Source organism: Zingiber officinale, chromosome 6A, assembly GCF_018446385.1.
Source record: "Zingiber officinale cultivar Zhangliang chromosome 6A, Zo_v1.1, whole genome shotgun sequence".
Taxonomy (NCBI): domain Eukaryota; kingdom Viridiplantae; phylum Streptophyta; class Magnoliopsida; order Zingiberales; family Zingiberaceae; genus Zingiber; species Zingiber officinale.
Window position 1 is genome coordinate 36855884 of NC_055997.1, and position 14077 is coordinate 36869960.

Sequence of the window (14077 nt, forward strand, 5' to 3'; positions counted from 1 at the left end):
GGTTGTCCCTTAGATCTACCGAAGTATTATTGGTGCCCTACAATATGTCACCATTATATGACCTAACATTGCTTTCGCAATTAATCGTGTCTGTCAATTTATGCATTTTCCTACCGAGTACCATTGGGAAGGTGTTAAGAGAATACTTTGTTATCTTAAAGGCATGATTTTACATGGTCTTCATTTATATCGTCAATCCTCACTAGAGTTGAATGCCTATAGTGATGCATATTGGGTCGGATCTCTTGAAGATAGACGTTCGACTAGTGAATATGCAATATGTTTTGGACGAAAACTTATTTCTTATCTCATAAAGAAGCAACCTATAGTCTCTCGCTCTAGTACTGAAGCTGAATACAAAGCTATCGCCAATGCGACATCTGAAATTATTTGGTTACAATCTCTTCTTTTGGAAATTACATTTTTCTCCACTCGCTACTCCCAAAATTGTTGGGATTTTTCGGGCCACGAAAATCACTTTTTCGCATCGCGGAAACCCCGAAACCCCAAGCCACGGATCCGTACAAAGAATAAAACTTTCGAAAATTACGAGTACGAGTTTCTAATCTAGATCTACACTAGATTTACAAAGAGGAAACCTTTTATACCTTCGATGCGTGCCCTTTTTCGTATCCCGCTCGTCCAAAATTCACCGGATCTCGAGAGTATCAAAATAGATACTCCTCTATACGTATCCACACGAACACACTAGGTGGAGAAGACCAAACAAAGGTGTGCTAGCACCTAGGTTGTTCGGCCAAGAGAGGAGGAGAGGGAGAGCTTGAGGAGAGAGCTTGAGGAAGAAGAAGATGTGAATTGCCTTGAATGAAAAATGAATTCACATTCACCACAAAAGTGGTCGGCCACTTTCACAAAAGTGTAACCCCCATTTTGCATTAAGTGTGGCCATTAAAGAGATTTGTAACCTCCATGAGGTGGCACACACATGTGCTAAACATGATGATGTGACACCTCATCATTGGCCACTTAATGCCAAGTCACAAATGATGTGGCATAAAGTCAAGTCAAACTTTACTCTTCATCTTCCTCTCAAGTCAAGTCAAACTTAACTTAATCTCTCTCATGGTTGATCTAATCCAACAATTTAATTCAAGCCAATTTAATATAATGAATCTAATTCATTTAATTAAATTGATTCAATGAGTCATAATCTAAATTAGACTCATTGAACACATGAATCAGCTTGAGTCCAACTTAATTAGCCCAATTAGGATTACTCTTAATCCAATTTGATTCATCAAATGAATCTAATCCTCTTGGTTCATCATATGAACCTAATCTCCATCTAATTGTCCTTAGTGTGTGACCCTATAGGTTCTTGTAACGTTGGCAATGCCCCTAAACCCATTTAGGAGCATAAGTAATGAGCGGTATCTAGCAACACATCATTACTACCCAAGTTACAAGAATATTGAGATCCAACATCACCTTGTGACTACTAATTGTGACTTCTCACAATATATGACAAGTGTCCTTCTATCCTAGACATCTAGATTGATCAATGTGAGACATAGACCGTGTCATCCTCTGATCAATCTAAATCTTGAACTCCAAGTAGACTCACTCAATCAAATGAGCTCAATATCTCATATTGACTCATTTGGGCATGACCATGCACTTCGTGGTCTCACTCTATCAAGAATATCGATGTCACTCCCGTCATATAGGAGGGATAGATCCCATCTACATCACTCACATCCCTCTGCATAATTCGTTACATACCCAGTAATCGCCTTTATAGTCCACCCAGTTACGGGTGACGTTTGACGAAACCAAAGTACATAACTCCTTATGTAGGGATCCATGGTGACTTTAGGTCTAAGGACTAGTAGTCATACTAATAGCCACATGAGAAAGTATATGACACTCATATAACGATCTATGATACTTTCTCATGGCCGGTCATTTAGTATACATTCTCCAATGCATACCCATGTGTCAACTTGATATCTCTATATCCATGACTTGTGAGATCAAGTCATCGAGTTGACCTACATGCTAGTCTTATTGCATTAACATTGTCCCTGAATGTTAATACTCGACTAGGAATGATTAAGAGTAGTGTTCCCTATATCATCTCACTATCGGTTAAACTAACCGATTGATATAGGTAAGAACGTTCTACTCAAGGACGCTATTATACTTAGTTTATTTGGCACCAATACAAGTAAGTATAATAACAAAAAACAAATGCCTTTATTTATATAAGAATATGATACAACAAGTCCATAATACAATCATCAAATGATTAGCTCTAGGACTCTAACTAACAAAAATCTAGTATGATAATATAGGAGTAACTTATTTTGCAGCAAATCCAATCTTTCATGCTCGTACCTAGCACATGGAGATTTATTTTCATTTTGTTTTCATTTTGTTCGTGAACGTGTGGCAACTCGACAACTTTTTGTTTCTTACATCTCTACTGACGATCAAATTGCTAATATATTCATCAAGCCCGTATCTAAACAGCGTTTTACCAAGTTAGCAATCAAACTCAACGTTCAGATACTCTCGTTAAGTTTGTCGAGGGATAATGACAATAAATAAAGTAGTTATGGAAAATAATCTCGTATTGATTTCAATCAATCGAGATTTATCATATTTAGCATCGTAATCAAAGATTGACAGTAAAAGATAATATTAGATTGACAGTAAAAGATAATAATAATATTTTTCAAATTTACTATATTCACTACTACGATTATTATTATTATGATTGCATGTCATATTTAATATTTCCATTATTAGTTAGATAATTTGTATAAATAAAACTTTGGCTTCATCAATAAGATCATCTAGAAATAATTATTTTCTTTTCTAGTTCTTTTCTCTCTCGATTTTATGAATAGCATGGGCTAAAGCTGCTCTGCCAAGCCGTCTCTTGCGAGCTTGCATACAAAGCAGTCCGCTAAGAAAAAGAGGTGGTTGGGTAAACTAGCCTCTACTTCCAAGAAACCTAATGTGCTTGGAAGACCTAAGTGGTTGAACAATCGCCCTAGAGAAGAAGATGAAGAAAAAGAAGACGAGTAAACCCATCTCCTCTGCTCGTCATAGATTTCGGAGTCCTCTACCAATCGGGTAGGACTAAGCCTAGTGAAGGAATCGATCTAGGGGTTGGAGTCTTAGAGAAAGAAACAGAATTGTAATAGCCAATACCGACAAAATGACTAAATTGAGGGACTATATTTGTCACGCCCCGAGGGAGTCTCTGTCCGAAGAAATTTCTGCAGCACCTCCCCTGTACGGGTGACAATCTGAAGCACTTCTACAGGCATAATATACCTCAGCCACATGCGGCTAGAATCATAACAATAAAAGAAAACAAACATCACGCAGTTAATATCAAATTCAGCCTCTGGCTGACACAACCACGCAGTTAAAAGTAAAGCAGCCCACTCGGCTGTACCAAAACCAAAACACAACAAAAACTGACAGAAACTAAATACAACCAAACACAAAACTGCTAGCCGGCTAGGCTTACACAACCAACAACATAACACCCGGAAACAAAATCAGAACACAAATCGAAATACAGAAATTTCATATACCAAGATAAAACAACAGAAAGGCAGCGATATGTCTTTTGATGTGACGCGGGGACCAGCAGACAGGATGCTCCAAGCGACACCATAGATAACCTGGTACCTGAAAAAGATAGTGTCAACGGGGGTGAGTTCAACAACTCAGCGAATACCAATGGACATGAGTAGTAAGATATATCTAACAACAACAAACATGGAATACAGCTTCCTAATCATATATAGGGAATATGTAAAACTGAAAGGTAACTGAGGAAGCTGTACTCACCATGAACTCCTATCCAGACAAAAGGGTCGTCAAACCGAAAGTGTCAATAATCCTGTATGCAGGTCAAAGGTATGCATCCAACCAAAATGCAACAACCAAATGCAGCAAACACAATCACAAGAATATAAATACATCAATGTATATGATGCTAATGATGCGTCCTGGTCACCCCTGACGCCAGTCAGTCCTCTCACACACAAATGGCGAGACCGAGTGGGTAGGGCTGTGACAACCGTGCACTTTGTCGTCACTGCTCCTGATGAGTGACCAAGTGGACGGGATGCTGTCGGAGTACTCCTGTCCTCTGACCCCAAATCATAAATGGGGGAGCTCAATGCTCTCATCTCCCGGTACACGAGGACGGGGAGGTATCTCTGCCGGTTACCACGCTGAGTCTCCTGACCAACGAAGCCAAACAGAGTCCACCGTCTGTCGGCCAAACAGAGCGGAACTGACTGCCGGCTACCACGCTGAGTCACCTGACCAACGGAGCCAAACAGTAGAACCGCCACACACCTGCCTGATAAACCACTAATCCATGAGTGGTGGTGTGTGCAGTACATGTAACTGGCAATGAGCTCAATCATAGTGGAGCCGACAATCGCACAGCATGCAATCATGATGCATGACACTAAGCATAGCAAAACTGATCAACATAACCATATCCATATATACAAAATGAGTACTGTAAAATCGATGGTCACATACAAGATCTCGAGTACACAGGTCAGATAGAATATAAAAAATCTATGTCCTGAACATAATAGGTATGGAATATCCTGATCACATAGAAAAATCCATATATACATAATATGGGTACCACAGTATCAGTAGGTCGAATCCACGGATCTAGGGTATACAGGTCCTCTATGGTATAACAACCCAGATCTTAAACCTATCCCCCTTTCATAGCATATGTACCAACAATATGCACAGATCAAAGCCACAAGGTCTAGGTACACGAATCATATATGATATACTAATAGAAATACATAATCCAGGCGTGGCATAAAAACCTAAGTATCAGATAATTTGGATACACATGCCAGAAACAAACATCCAGAGCCTAGTCCTAACCTCGGTAAAGCATGGTATGTCACTCTAGAAACTAAGATACTCATGGTAATAAAGTACTCATGGCAACAAGATACTCATGGTAACAAATCACGAGATATAAGTACGGATACTTCACAGGCGACAAATCTAACATGCTATGGATATCAAACAGTGACATACCAAAGGCAAACATGTTCATTGCTTGTAGTTATAAAATACTATGCATATCCAATGACAATATCATAAAAGATAAGTCAAGAGGTACCCGCCTCCGATATAGATCGAATCGAACCAATCCGATGTCGAGACGCCCGTCTCGAATCACAGTCCTGTAACAACACGATATACAGATTTAGCTAATTACATATTAATTAATTAGATAAATCATATTCCCAAAAAACTAACCTAAATCTATATCCAATTTTAAACCTTAATTGGATCATCAACTTCTCAATCATTTCATAACAAATTCATACAAATTAGAACTTGCAACAATTATAATCCCTCACAACAACGTAATCATATAATCTAGATTACACCATGATCTATAACTAAAATCAAAACCCTATTCCTTACCTCAACACCAAAGTCTCTTCTGTTGGTCCACAACAGGTGATTCCTGTCGGAATAAGGGCAGCCGCTGAAACAAAATACACCACCCAACCCAAGTGCTGCTCACGGCAAGACAAGAATCAGAGTACCAAATTTGAAAACCCAAACCTTAAGCCTTCACCTTCAACCCCTCTGCCGGATGCACCTGCTGTTGGCGTCGGAGCTCTATGGCCGACGGCTCTGAAGAGGGGCGGCACCAGGAACTAAGGCACGGCCTGGAGGCTAGGGCAGAGGGGAAGAGAGGAAAGGAAAGTATGCGATGGTGGAGAGGCTAGGGCACACGACAACTTGAGTGTTGGCGAGAAGAGGAGCGATCGGCTCCGGGGTTCCTGTGGCCGGCGGTGGATCTAGGGCACACGGAAGGAGTGGCCGGAGAGGGCAGCGGCAGTGGCATCGGTTGTTGATTTTTGGTGGCAGCACAAAGGAAAGAAGAGCGTCGGCCATGGCAGTCTCCACAGCGAGGGTAATGGGCAGAGGAGTAAGGAAGAAGGGAGAAGAGATGAGGAATTCTGCAGCGGTTAGGGCAGATGATCGGGAGAAGAAAACTCGGCTTGGCGCATGGATTCGGCGGGGGAGGAAAAGAGCAGGCGCGAGGGGGAATTGGGGCACGGCGACAGAAGAGAGAAAATAAAGAAAAAGAAAAAGAAAAGATAAAGGAAAAGAAAATAAAACTTTTCCTCATTAAAACAGGGTAGCCTAAACAGGCTTTTCCAGGCCTCATTTCTATCCCCGTTAACTCATCCGTACGAGCTCCGAAAAATTCCTGAAAAATTTTCAAAAATCCCGAAAAATTTCCTTATTAATATCTGTCCTTTTTCGGTATTTTACAATTGAGGGACTATATTTCCCATCTAAAGGAAGACTTCTTGAATGTCATGGCTCGTGGGGGTGAGGAGAAAGTTCGAGCAGATTCTAGGGATAAGCCAAGGCTACTGAGGAGCAAGCCTGGGATGATACCCTGGATGGGGAGTGTAATCGGCTGATCAAATATAGAGAAGCCATTTAGATGAAAGAACAAAATGTCCTGAAGGATTTTGAAGTTGCTCAATCAAAGGAATAGTTGATTTTAAAATATCTAGAAGCTGTCCGTGAAAGGGAATAAGCTGCTCAGGAAGAATTATCTGCCTTCTTTCAGTTAGTTGAGGAGAACGAAGACCAAGGATAGCTGAAATATCCTCCAGATTACCCTCTATTATAAAACACAGCCTACGATAGCCTATGACTTATCACCACCACATCAATTATAATCGCATTCTTTCTATGCCCTCTCCTACTATCCATTGTTTAATTATCATCTGAACATCAAAATATACTACAAATAATATGTTATATACACTTGTATTTTAATCAAATGTGATATGATGCAGACAAGATATGCATACACGCCTTTAAATTTTTTTTTTATTATGGATGTTTCATAGTTGATATAATGTACAAGTTAGTGTATCTTCGTTGCTCAGTTTCGTCTGTTCTCCGAGTTTTTTTTAGTCACCTCAATGCATTGTTTAAGGTCGTCGTTCTACGTGTGATGCCCATCCAGTCTATGATATACTCCCATATAAAACTGTAGGTTATATTTTGTGGTTAGTGTGCAAAGAGGTAATCTTACATAGGAATGAAATCTTCACCTTGTTACAGTGCCATGCAAACACTACATCTAAATGAGGGGCTCCATTTTTGGCACATCTGAATTAGGGGCAACATAAATTAAGTCCCTCTCATTCGTTGGCATCAATTCTTGATTTTATCTAGATTAAATACTAATAAAATAAAAATCATCACAAATTACAGTAACCAAGCACACAATTATTTTATTAAATAGGAAATATACCTCATATATTTCAATAACACATTCTTGATCATCCAACTCGAGTTTGATCACTTTATTTAAATGTAGATAGAGTAGCCTCATATTGTGAATGTTGGTTGCCTTTGATTTCAGCCACTAGCTAGAAAGGGTGTGACTCTCTTAAATAAGAACAGATTCAACCAACACCATAGATATATTATCTTTCATCCTTGCTTTGGAATTAGTGTATGTATCAGTGTATTTATAAAATTCTTCCATTGCTCTTGAAAAGTTCATTGCTCTTTCAATTAAAAGTCGAGGTACTAGTGTTGAATTGAGGTATTCATTGTTATGATCCTTCCATGCATCCTCCAGCATATCCATTAGTTTCTTGTATGTCTCTTTTTCATCCATGCCATACTCTTTCATAAAACATTCTATTGTGGAAGCTGCAAGGTCTCTCTCTTGCTCAAGCTGCAAAAGTTCAAATATAATGAAACAGTCATAAAAAGAAAATATCATTAAACATCTACTAAAGAAATTATCTTAAATAATTACCTCACTTGGATTTAGATCATCCATGAGTCTACAAATCATACTACTAGCTTTAATGATTTTGGGAAAACTAGCAACCCACTCAAAAGCCTCTTTTGTTGCCACTAGACCCATGCCTATGTAAGAGGCACATATAAGCACAGGATACCCAGTGGTGATTAGTGAGATACTGAAATGTTCCTCTAGTGTCGGCACATATTTTTCAATTCCCCACTTGGCTTCTGTAAAGTAAGATCTTGATAAAGTTTTTATCTACAAAAATAATAAATAAAATTAATTAGTTTATATTTGACCAGCTAATGAGAGGCAATAATAATTTTTCATGTATTGTTTTACCATATCTTGAAGAAATGATATGCGGTATTTTTCATCACTTTCTAGTTCATTTTCAATTTCCCTAAACGTCTAACTTGAGGTAGAAATCCTTTAAGTATTCTGGTACTTGATCAACGGCTTGAGGTTCCCACCTGGATTGTGTAAACTAATGTGTATAAGTGACTAATTATACAATCAATTTATCTTAAAGTTTTACAAAGAATGTCAAAATTAACTTGAAATAAAGTAGAAGCAATGACTACTTATTAATAATATATTGTTATATATATTATACATTCATTTTTTTTCTTCTCTTGTATAATTGGATTTGTAACTTATCATTTTACACATTTTTGTTGATTTTGTGTTGAGTTTATTTTTGCTATGATATTTTATTAACTATATGAAATACTTAACTAATTGCAATAGTAAGTGATACAAAAATGTAGTAAAATAATGGATACAATACAAACAAACCTTTGAATTGCCTCAGTTAATAATTGGCTCTCTTCCAATATGCTATAATTATCATATATGTCATCCATAAGTGATAGACATGAGATGACCATGGTTGTAATCAATCTTGCACGAGAATATTGAGGCTCAAAATACACAGTAAGAATTCAATAATAGCATTCCACCACTCGATCACGAGTAAAAGTAAGAGACTTAGCAAGTGCTAAATCATTCCACCATCTTCAAAATATATCACCAAGAATAAAGATAAAAAAAAAGACAATTAGTTTAAACTATAATACATAAATTAAGCATGTATTTATCAAATAAATCATGACAATTATTTTAATATATAAGAAAATAGATGTGTTTGAAATCACTTTAAAGAAATTTCAATTTGCTTACATTGAAATTTTCTTTAGTTCCTCTTGATGAAGAGATTGCAATAGATTGAAGTCCAACTTTGCTAACTCTAATATTGCATCATTTCGGCTCTTATCCGCTTGATAAATTGGTATATATTTTCTTGTCAAGAGTCTTCTATTTCTTCGACATAGTGGTGTCTCAAGGAAAAGCGACACCAATATCACTAAAGGTTGTTCAAGTTTGCCCAACAATGATACAAGTCGCTTCTTTGTAAATGAAATGGCTTCATCAAGTATATTCTCCCCGTGTATCCTAAGGTAAGCTCCATTGTATAAGCTTAATAATCCCTTTACATCTTCATTCAATGTTGATATGAAGTTTCCTTCCTCATCTTTGAACCGGTTAAAAACATCTGCAATATATAGCAGGAAAATACTAGTAATTGTCACACAATACTTCAAAAATAAATAGTATTATAGAACAATCAATTTGATTAGTTTCTAAATTTTCTAGCTTATAAGCCAAAGGTTTTAATAATGATCTTTAAATATTAATTTTTTATTGGGGCATAATACCTGCAGGCACATAGATTCCATATTGCCTAAGTAATCGAAATCGAAGAGAAGTTTCATAAAGCCCAAAGTTCTTAACATCTGCTGCAGAGATTAAACTAAGTGCAACATTTATTTCTTTCTCATAGTGATAATCCAATCCGAGCAACTGAATCGAGTCGACTAAATTCATAAGCTCTGATACATCACTGGTTTCTTGAAACAACTTCTTTATTTGCTCCTTGAGCTCCTCCGCCCTTTTCACACTTGATTCCTGTGTCATCAAATATGATATTCAACTAGTATCTGTCCTTTATCTAAGTGTAAGTAAATGATCATATATATTTTATGAATATGTGTTACGTTGATTAATGGAACAAATAGAGTGAGAAATATGGAATAAATGTATGAAGGGGTCGGTCATGAAATACCTTTGTAGTATCTAGAGTAGGAGAAATATGTTGGATGAAATAATCGCCCCAAACACTTGAATGATATTTCGATGTCTTACGAACTATTTCTTCATTCTCCATCTTAATTAGATACTTAATTAGGAAATATGACAAGTGGCCTGTTTTGTGGTTGATGCCTAGCTCTTTCTCTGGTTACTTATAAGCTCACGTAATGCAAGTGGGAGTATTTTTTTTTTAAAGAGCACATGTGAGACCTATTCATTAATTATTAAAATTTTTATGTTTTCATTTTAGGGACATGAAAGTTAATTATTTAAATATTTTTTGATTGATTTTTGCTAAGTATAAAATATATCGACCATTTATGGATAATTAATAGGACACCTAATGTCACACATAAAAATAAAATAAATTAATCAAAGCAAAAAAAATAATAATAAACGTGTTCACGGATAAACTGCATGCTTTAATTTATTTACCATTATATGAATTGAACTCCACGGCTAAACTGTATGCTTTGATTATAATAAAACACATCTGACATTTTATCAAAAAGCTTCCCCTATAATTTTTTTTTTATACATGCGTAATCGTGCTATTTTTTTAATAAAAGAATTGTAAATTTTAATTATTAAAATGATATGCAAGAATATATAATATCACAATACTAAAAGCATTCACATCGATTATTTTATTCAAAAATTTTATTCTAAATTTTGAATAGAATAATTAAAAAGATAGTTGCATCCACTATTCTATTTATTTTCTAAATTTAATATTTATGAACAGTACTTCTCTAAATTTAAAGAATATATTCTATTAATTAAACATATAGAAGAAAAAGAGAAAATAAAGAAGTTATATATGGTACAGTGAAAAGTGAATATTTAAATTTAATAAAATAATTTTTTTATCCTAAATTAAACATTTTAGATAAGAAAATTGGTATGGATGCACTAGCTAATTAGTTTCTTTCTAATCAATTCTCATAAATCGATCTTCACATGATATTCTGTCTAACAACCACTTTAAAATTATTTTAAATTTTATGACTACCTATTGTTTATATAAGAATTGAATTTGTGAATAAATCAATTATATATGAATATATAGAGCGAACGATTCACAATCTCCAAAGTATAATCATGCTTTAGAAGTAGATTCCACAATCGTAATTGAAAGATGTGAATTTTTAAAATTTTCATAACATTAAGATAATTTAGCATAAACATATTAAAGGACCTAAGTTTATCATATTTATCAACACCATCAAAGAATTGTTGGACTCTCCTAGATCATATTAAAATTTTAAAATTTTAAACATTATATCTCAATATCACTTTAAACTAGAACTATTAAATTCTTAGGAGCTTCTTTAGTGTAACCATGTCCTCAGACTTAAACTTCAGTATCTAGATTGAAAGATGTGAGTTTTTAAGATTTTATAATTTTGAGATAATTTGACACCAACTCATTAATATTTACTCACCAATACCACTAAAGAGTTCCTAGAACTCCCTTGGTTTAGATCATGTTAAGATTTTAAAATTTGGACATTATAGGGTCATTAGCGAGTTTTGGCCAAAACTCACTAATAATTATCTCAAGGTCATAAAGATCTCAAAAACTCACATCTCTTAATTTGGACTGAGGAATTTAGGTCTAAGGACATAATTACACTCATAAGGCTCCCAAGAGTATAATGATCTTAGTTTGAAGTGATTTTGAGGTTTATGAGATAATCAACAAATTTTTGCCAAAACTTAATGATGGTCTTAGGCATCTAAAAAATACTTAAAAATCAAATTCATTGCACTTCTTATATCATCTCGAATGTAATTATGCTCTCAAATATAGATTTCAGAGCCTAGATAGAGAGATAAGAGTTTTAAAAATTAACATAGCTTTGAGATATTTTGATAGTTGTGTAATAGTCCTACCACATAATGAGAGCACACAAATTTAATAGTTGATTGTTGATGACAAATCTAGCATAGTAAATTTAGAAATTGACTAGCATACTCAAATGTTTAATATCAATCGCTTATTAGTGAATGAGAAGTCGATAATTGATAGAGGAGACCATAATGAAAATTTATATTTTGGTAAATATAAAAGTTAAGTATGCATTTTGGGTATTATGAAAATCAAATTATGCGGTTCAATAAATTACTGAATAAAAATAGGATATTTTTGTTATAATAATAATAATAATAAGTTAACACTCTTTTGAGTTTTTTAGCTTAATATTTTCTATTTAAAAAGTGTTATTGACCGAACTAACTAATCCATTTTGATGGACCGACTAATAAGCTCAGATTAATCCATTCGAGTGAAGCAAGTCTGTTGGTTGCTAGACTGACTTGCACTAATTGATCTACTAAACTGATTGATTCTCACAATTTAACTGGATTGATTGAATCGTTAGCTCAGGTTGACTAACTAATCCTTGGTCCATCGTCTAATTGGCTCATTTGGTCATATTTTGATTTGCTTAATTTGATTATACTATTCCGCCTAATACTTGACAAGAGACTAATATGATTTAATTTTAAATGATAAAAGTGGCACTTATTATTATTATTATTATTATTTAAATAGAAAAATGCATTGTTTCATTAAAGAGATACGGTGCGAAATAATTTTCTTACAAGGTAGCAAAAGGTGAATATGTTCGTCCATAGCACCCCTGCCAACCCGTTCCAGGGGCAATTCGGAGGATGTAAATCATGGATGACTACTAGCATTTGGAATAGTTACTAGCATATAAGGAAATAATTTTCTTACAAGAAAAAAAATAAAATGGCTTCCCAACAATAGTATAATAAAATTGAGCTAACAATTTGTTGGGGTACAATTTGTTCAAGTTTTCCAACAACCAATGATACAAGTTGCTTCTTTGTAAATGAAATGACTTCATAAGTATGATGCGGGGTGTATAGAAATGCGACGTGAAGTAAGATACTTTGGGCTTTTTCTTCAAAGGAAAACCTTAACCCCCTATAGGAGAAAAGGGAAGAGATGGAAGGAGAAAAAGGGAATTTTTTCTTCTTCTCACGCCGCCGACATCCCTCTCCCTCACATTATCAACGACTCCCCCTTTCACTCACGATTTCTACAAGGGCCTCCCTATGCCTCAGAGAGAAGGGGGCCCCTCTCCTTCACCCTCTCCCTCTCCCTGGTGACTAGAAGGCCAGAGAAGCAGGCGCCGCTTTATTCTCTCCACATGATGCACCGGCGACAGTGGCCACTTTTCTTCTTCTGTCACCTACGCCAAGACGGCCAAGGGAGCACACCACCTTTGCTCCCTCCTATTCTTCCTCTCTCATGTTCACGTACACTGCTGGCAAGAGGGGCCTTCTGATGCTGCCAGCAACGACGTCTCCTTCTCTCCCCCTTTTCTCGTCATCGGCCAGTCACGCCGCCAAGGCACACGAGTCTTCTTTATAAAATAGCATAAGGTTGAAATTTAACTTCACCATTTGAATTCACTTCAGGAAGATGTTATTCAGGAGTAAATTTGTCGTCTAATTTTTTCTTTAAACAAGACACATAAAATACATGGTGTTTTTTAGAATCTTGTGGAAGCTCCAAGTGATAAGCAACTGGTCCAATACATTCTATCACTTTATAAGGACCATAAAATTTCGATGACAACTTCATAGAGGTTGAAAGATGAATTGAAACTTATTTTTATGGTTCAAGTCTTAGAAAAATCCAATCTCTTATTGCAAATTCTCTTTCCGAATGATGCTTGTCAGCCAGTTGCTTCATTCTTGCTTGTGCATTGCATAAGTTATTTTTCAAAAGTTACAATATTTGGTCCCTTGTGCATCGGTTTTGGTTGACTTGATGCATATTTGTTGATCCACGTGTGTATGAGCTAACTAAGGGTGATACACATCCATAAACGATCTCAAATGGGGTAATCTTAGTAGCTGAGTGGTAGGTCGTATTGTACCACCATTCTACCCATGGGAGCCAACGAACCCACTCATTGGGTCTATCACCAGTTAAGCAACGTAAATAATTCTCTAAACATTGATTAACCACCTCTATTTGTCCATCAGAGTGTGGGTGGTAGGATGTGCTAAAATTAAATTTAATGTCTTGCAATTGGAATAATTCTCTCC

The 14077-nt window shown here is 35.8% G+C and overlaps 2 protein-coding genes across 2 annotated transcripts; both read right to left on the reverse strand.

Moving 5' to 3' along the window:
• Positions 1-7353: 7353 nt before the first annotated feature.
• On the reverse strand, positions 7354-8088 carry LOC121993882 (beta-eudesmol synthase-like). The gene is made up of 2 exons (XM_042548152.1): positions 7847-8088; positions 7354-7762 (listed from the first exon to the last, which is right to left on the reverse strand). The coding sequence occupies exons 1-2, from the start codon at positions 7955-7957 to the stop codon at positions 7469-7471; spliced, it is 405 nt and encodes a 134-aa protein (XP_042404086.1). The 5' UTR covers positions 7958-8088; the 3' UTR covers positions 7354-7468.
• A 76-nt stretch (positions 8089-8164) lies between these two features.
• On the reverse strand, positions 8165-10109 carry LOC121993881 (alpha-humulene synthase-like). Its single transcript, XM_042548151.1, has 5 exons — positions 9963-10109; positions 9556-9805; positions 9020-9392; positions 8636-8854; positions 8165-8310 (listed from the first exon to the last, which is right to left on the reverse strand). Exons 1-4 carry the CDS (start codon positions 10062-10064, stop codon positions 8782-8784), a joined length of 798 nt encoding a protein of 265 aa, XP_042404085.1. The 5' UTR covers positions 10065-10109; the 3' UTR covers positions 8165-8310; positions 8636-8781.
• Between the last annotated feature and the right edge of the window lie 3968 nt (positions 10110-14077).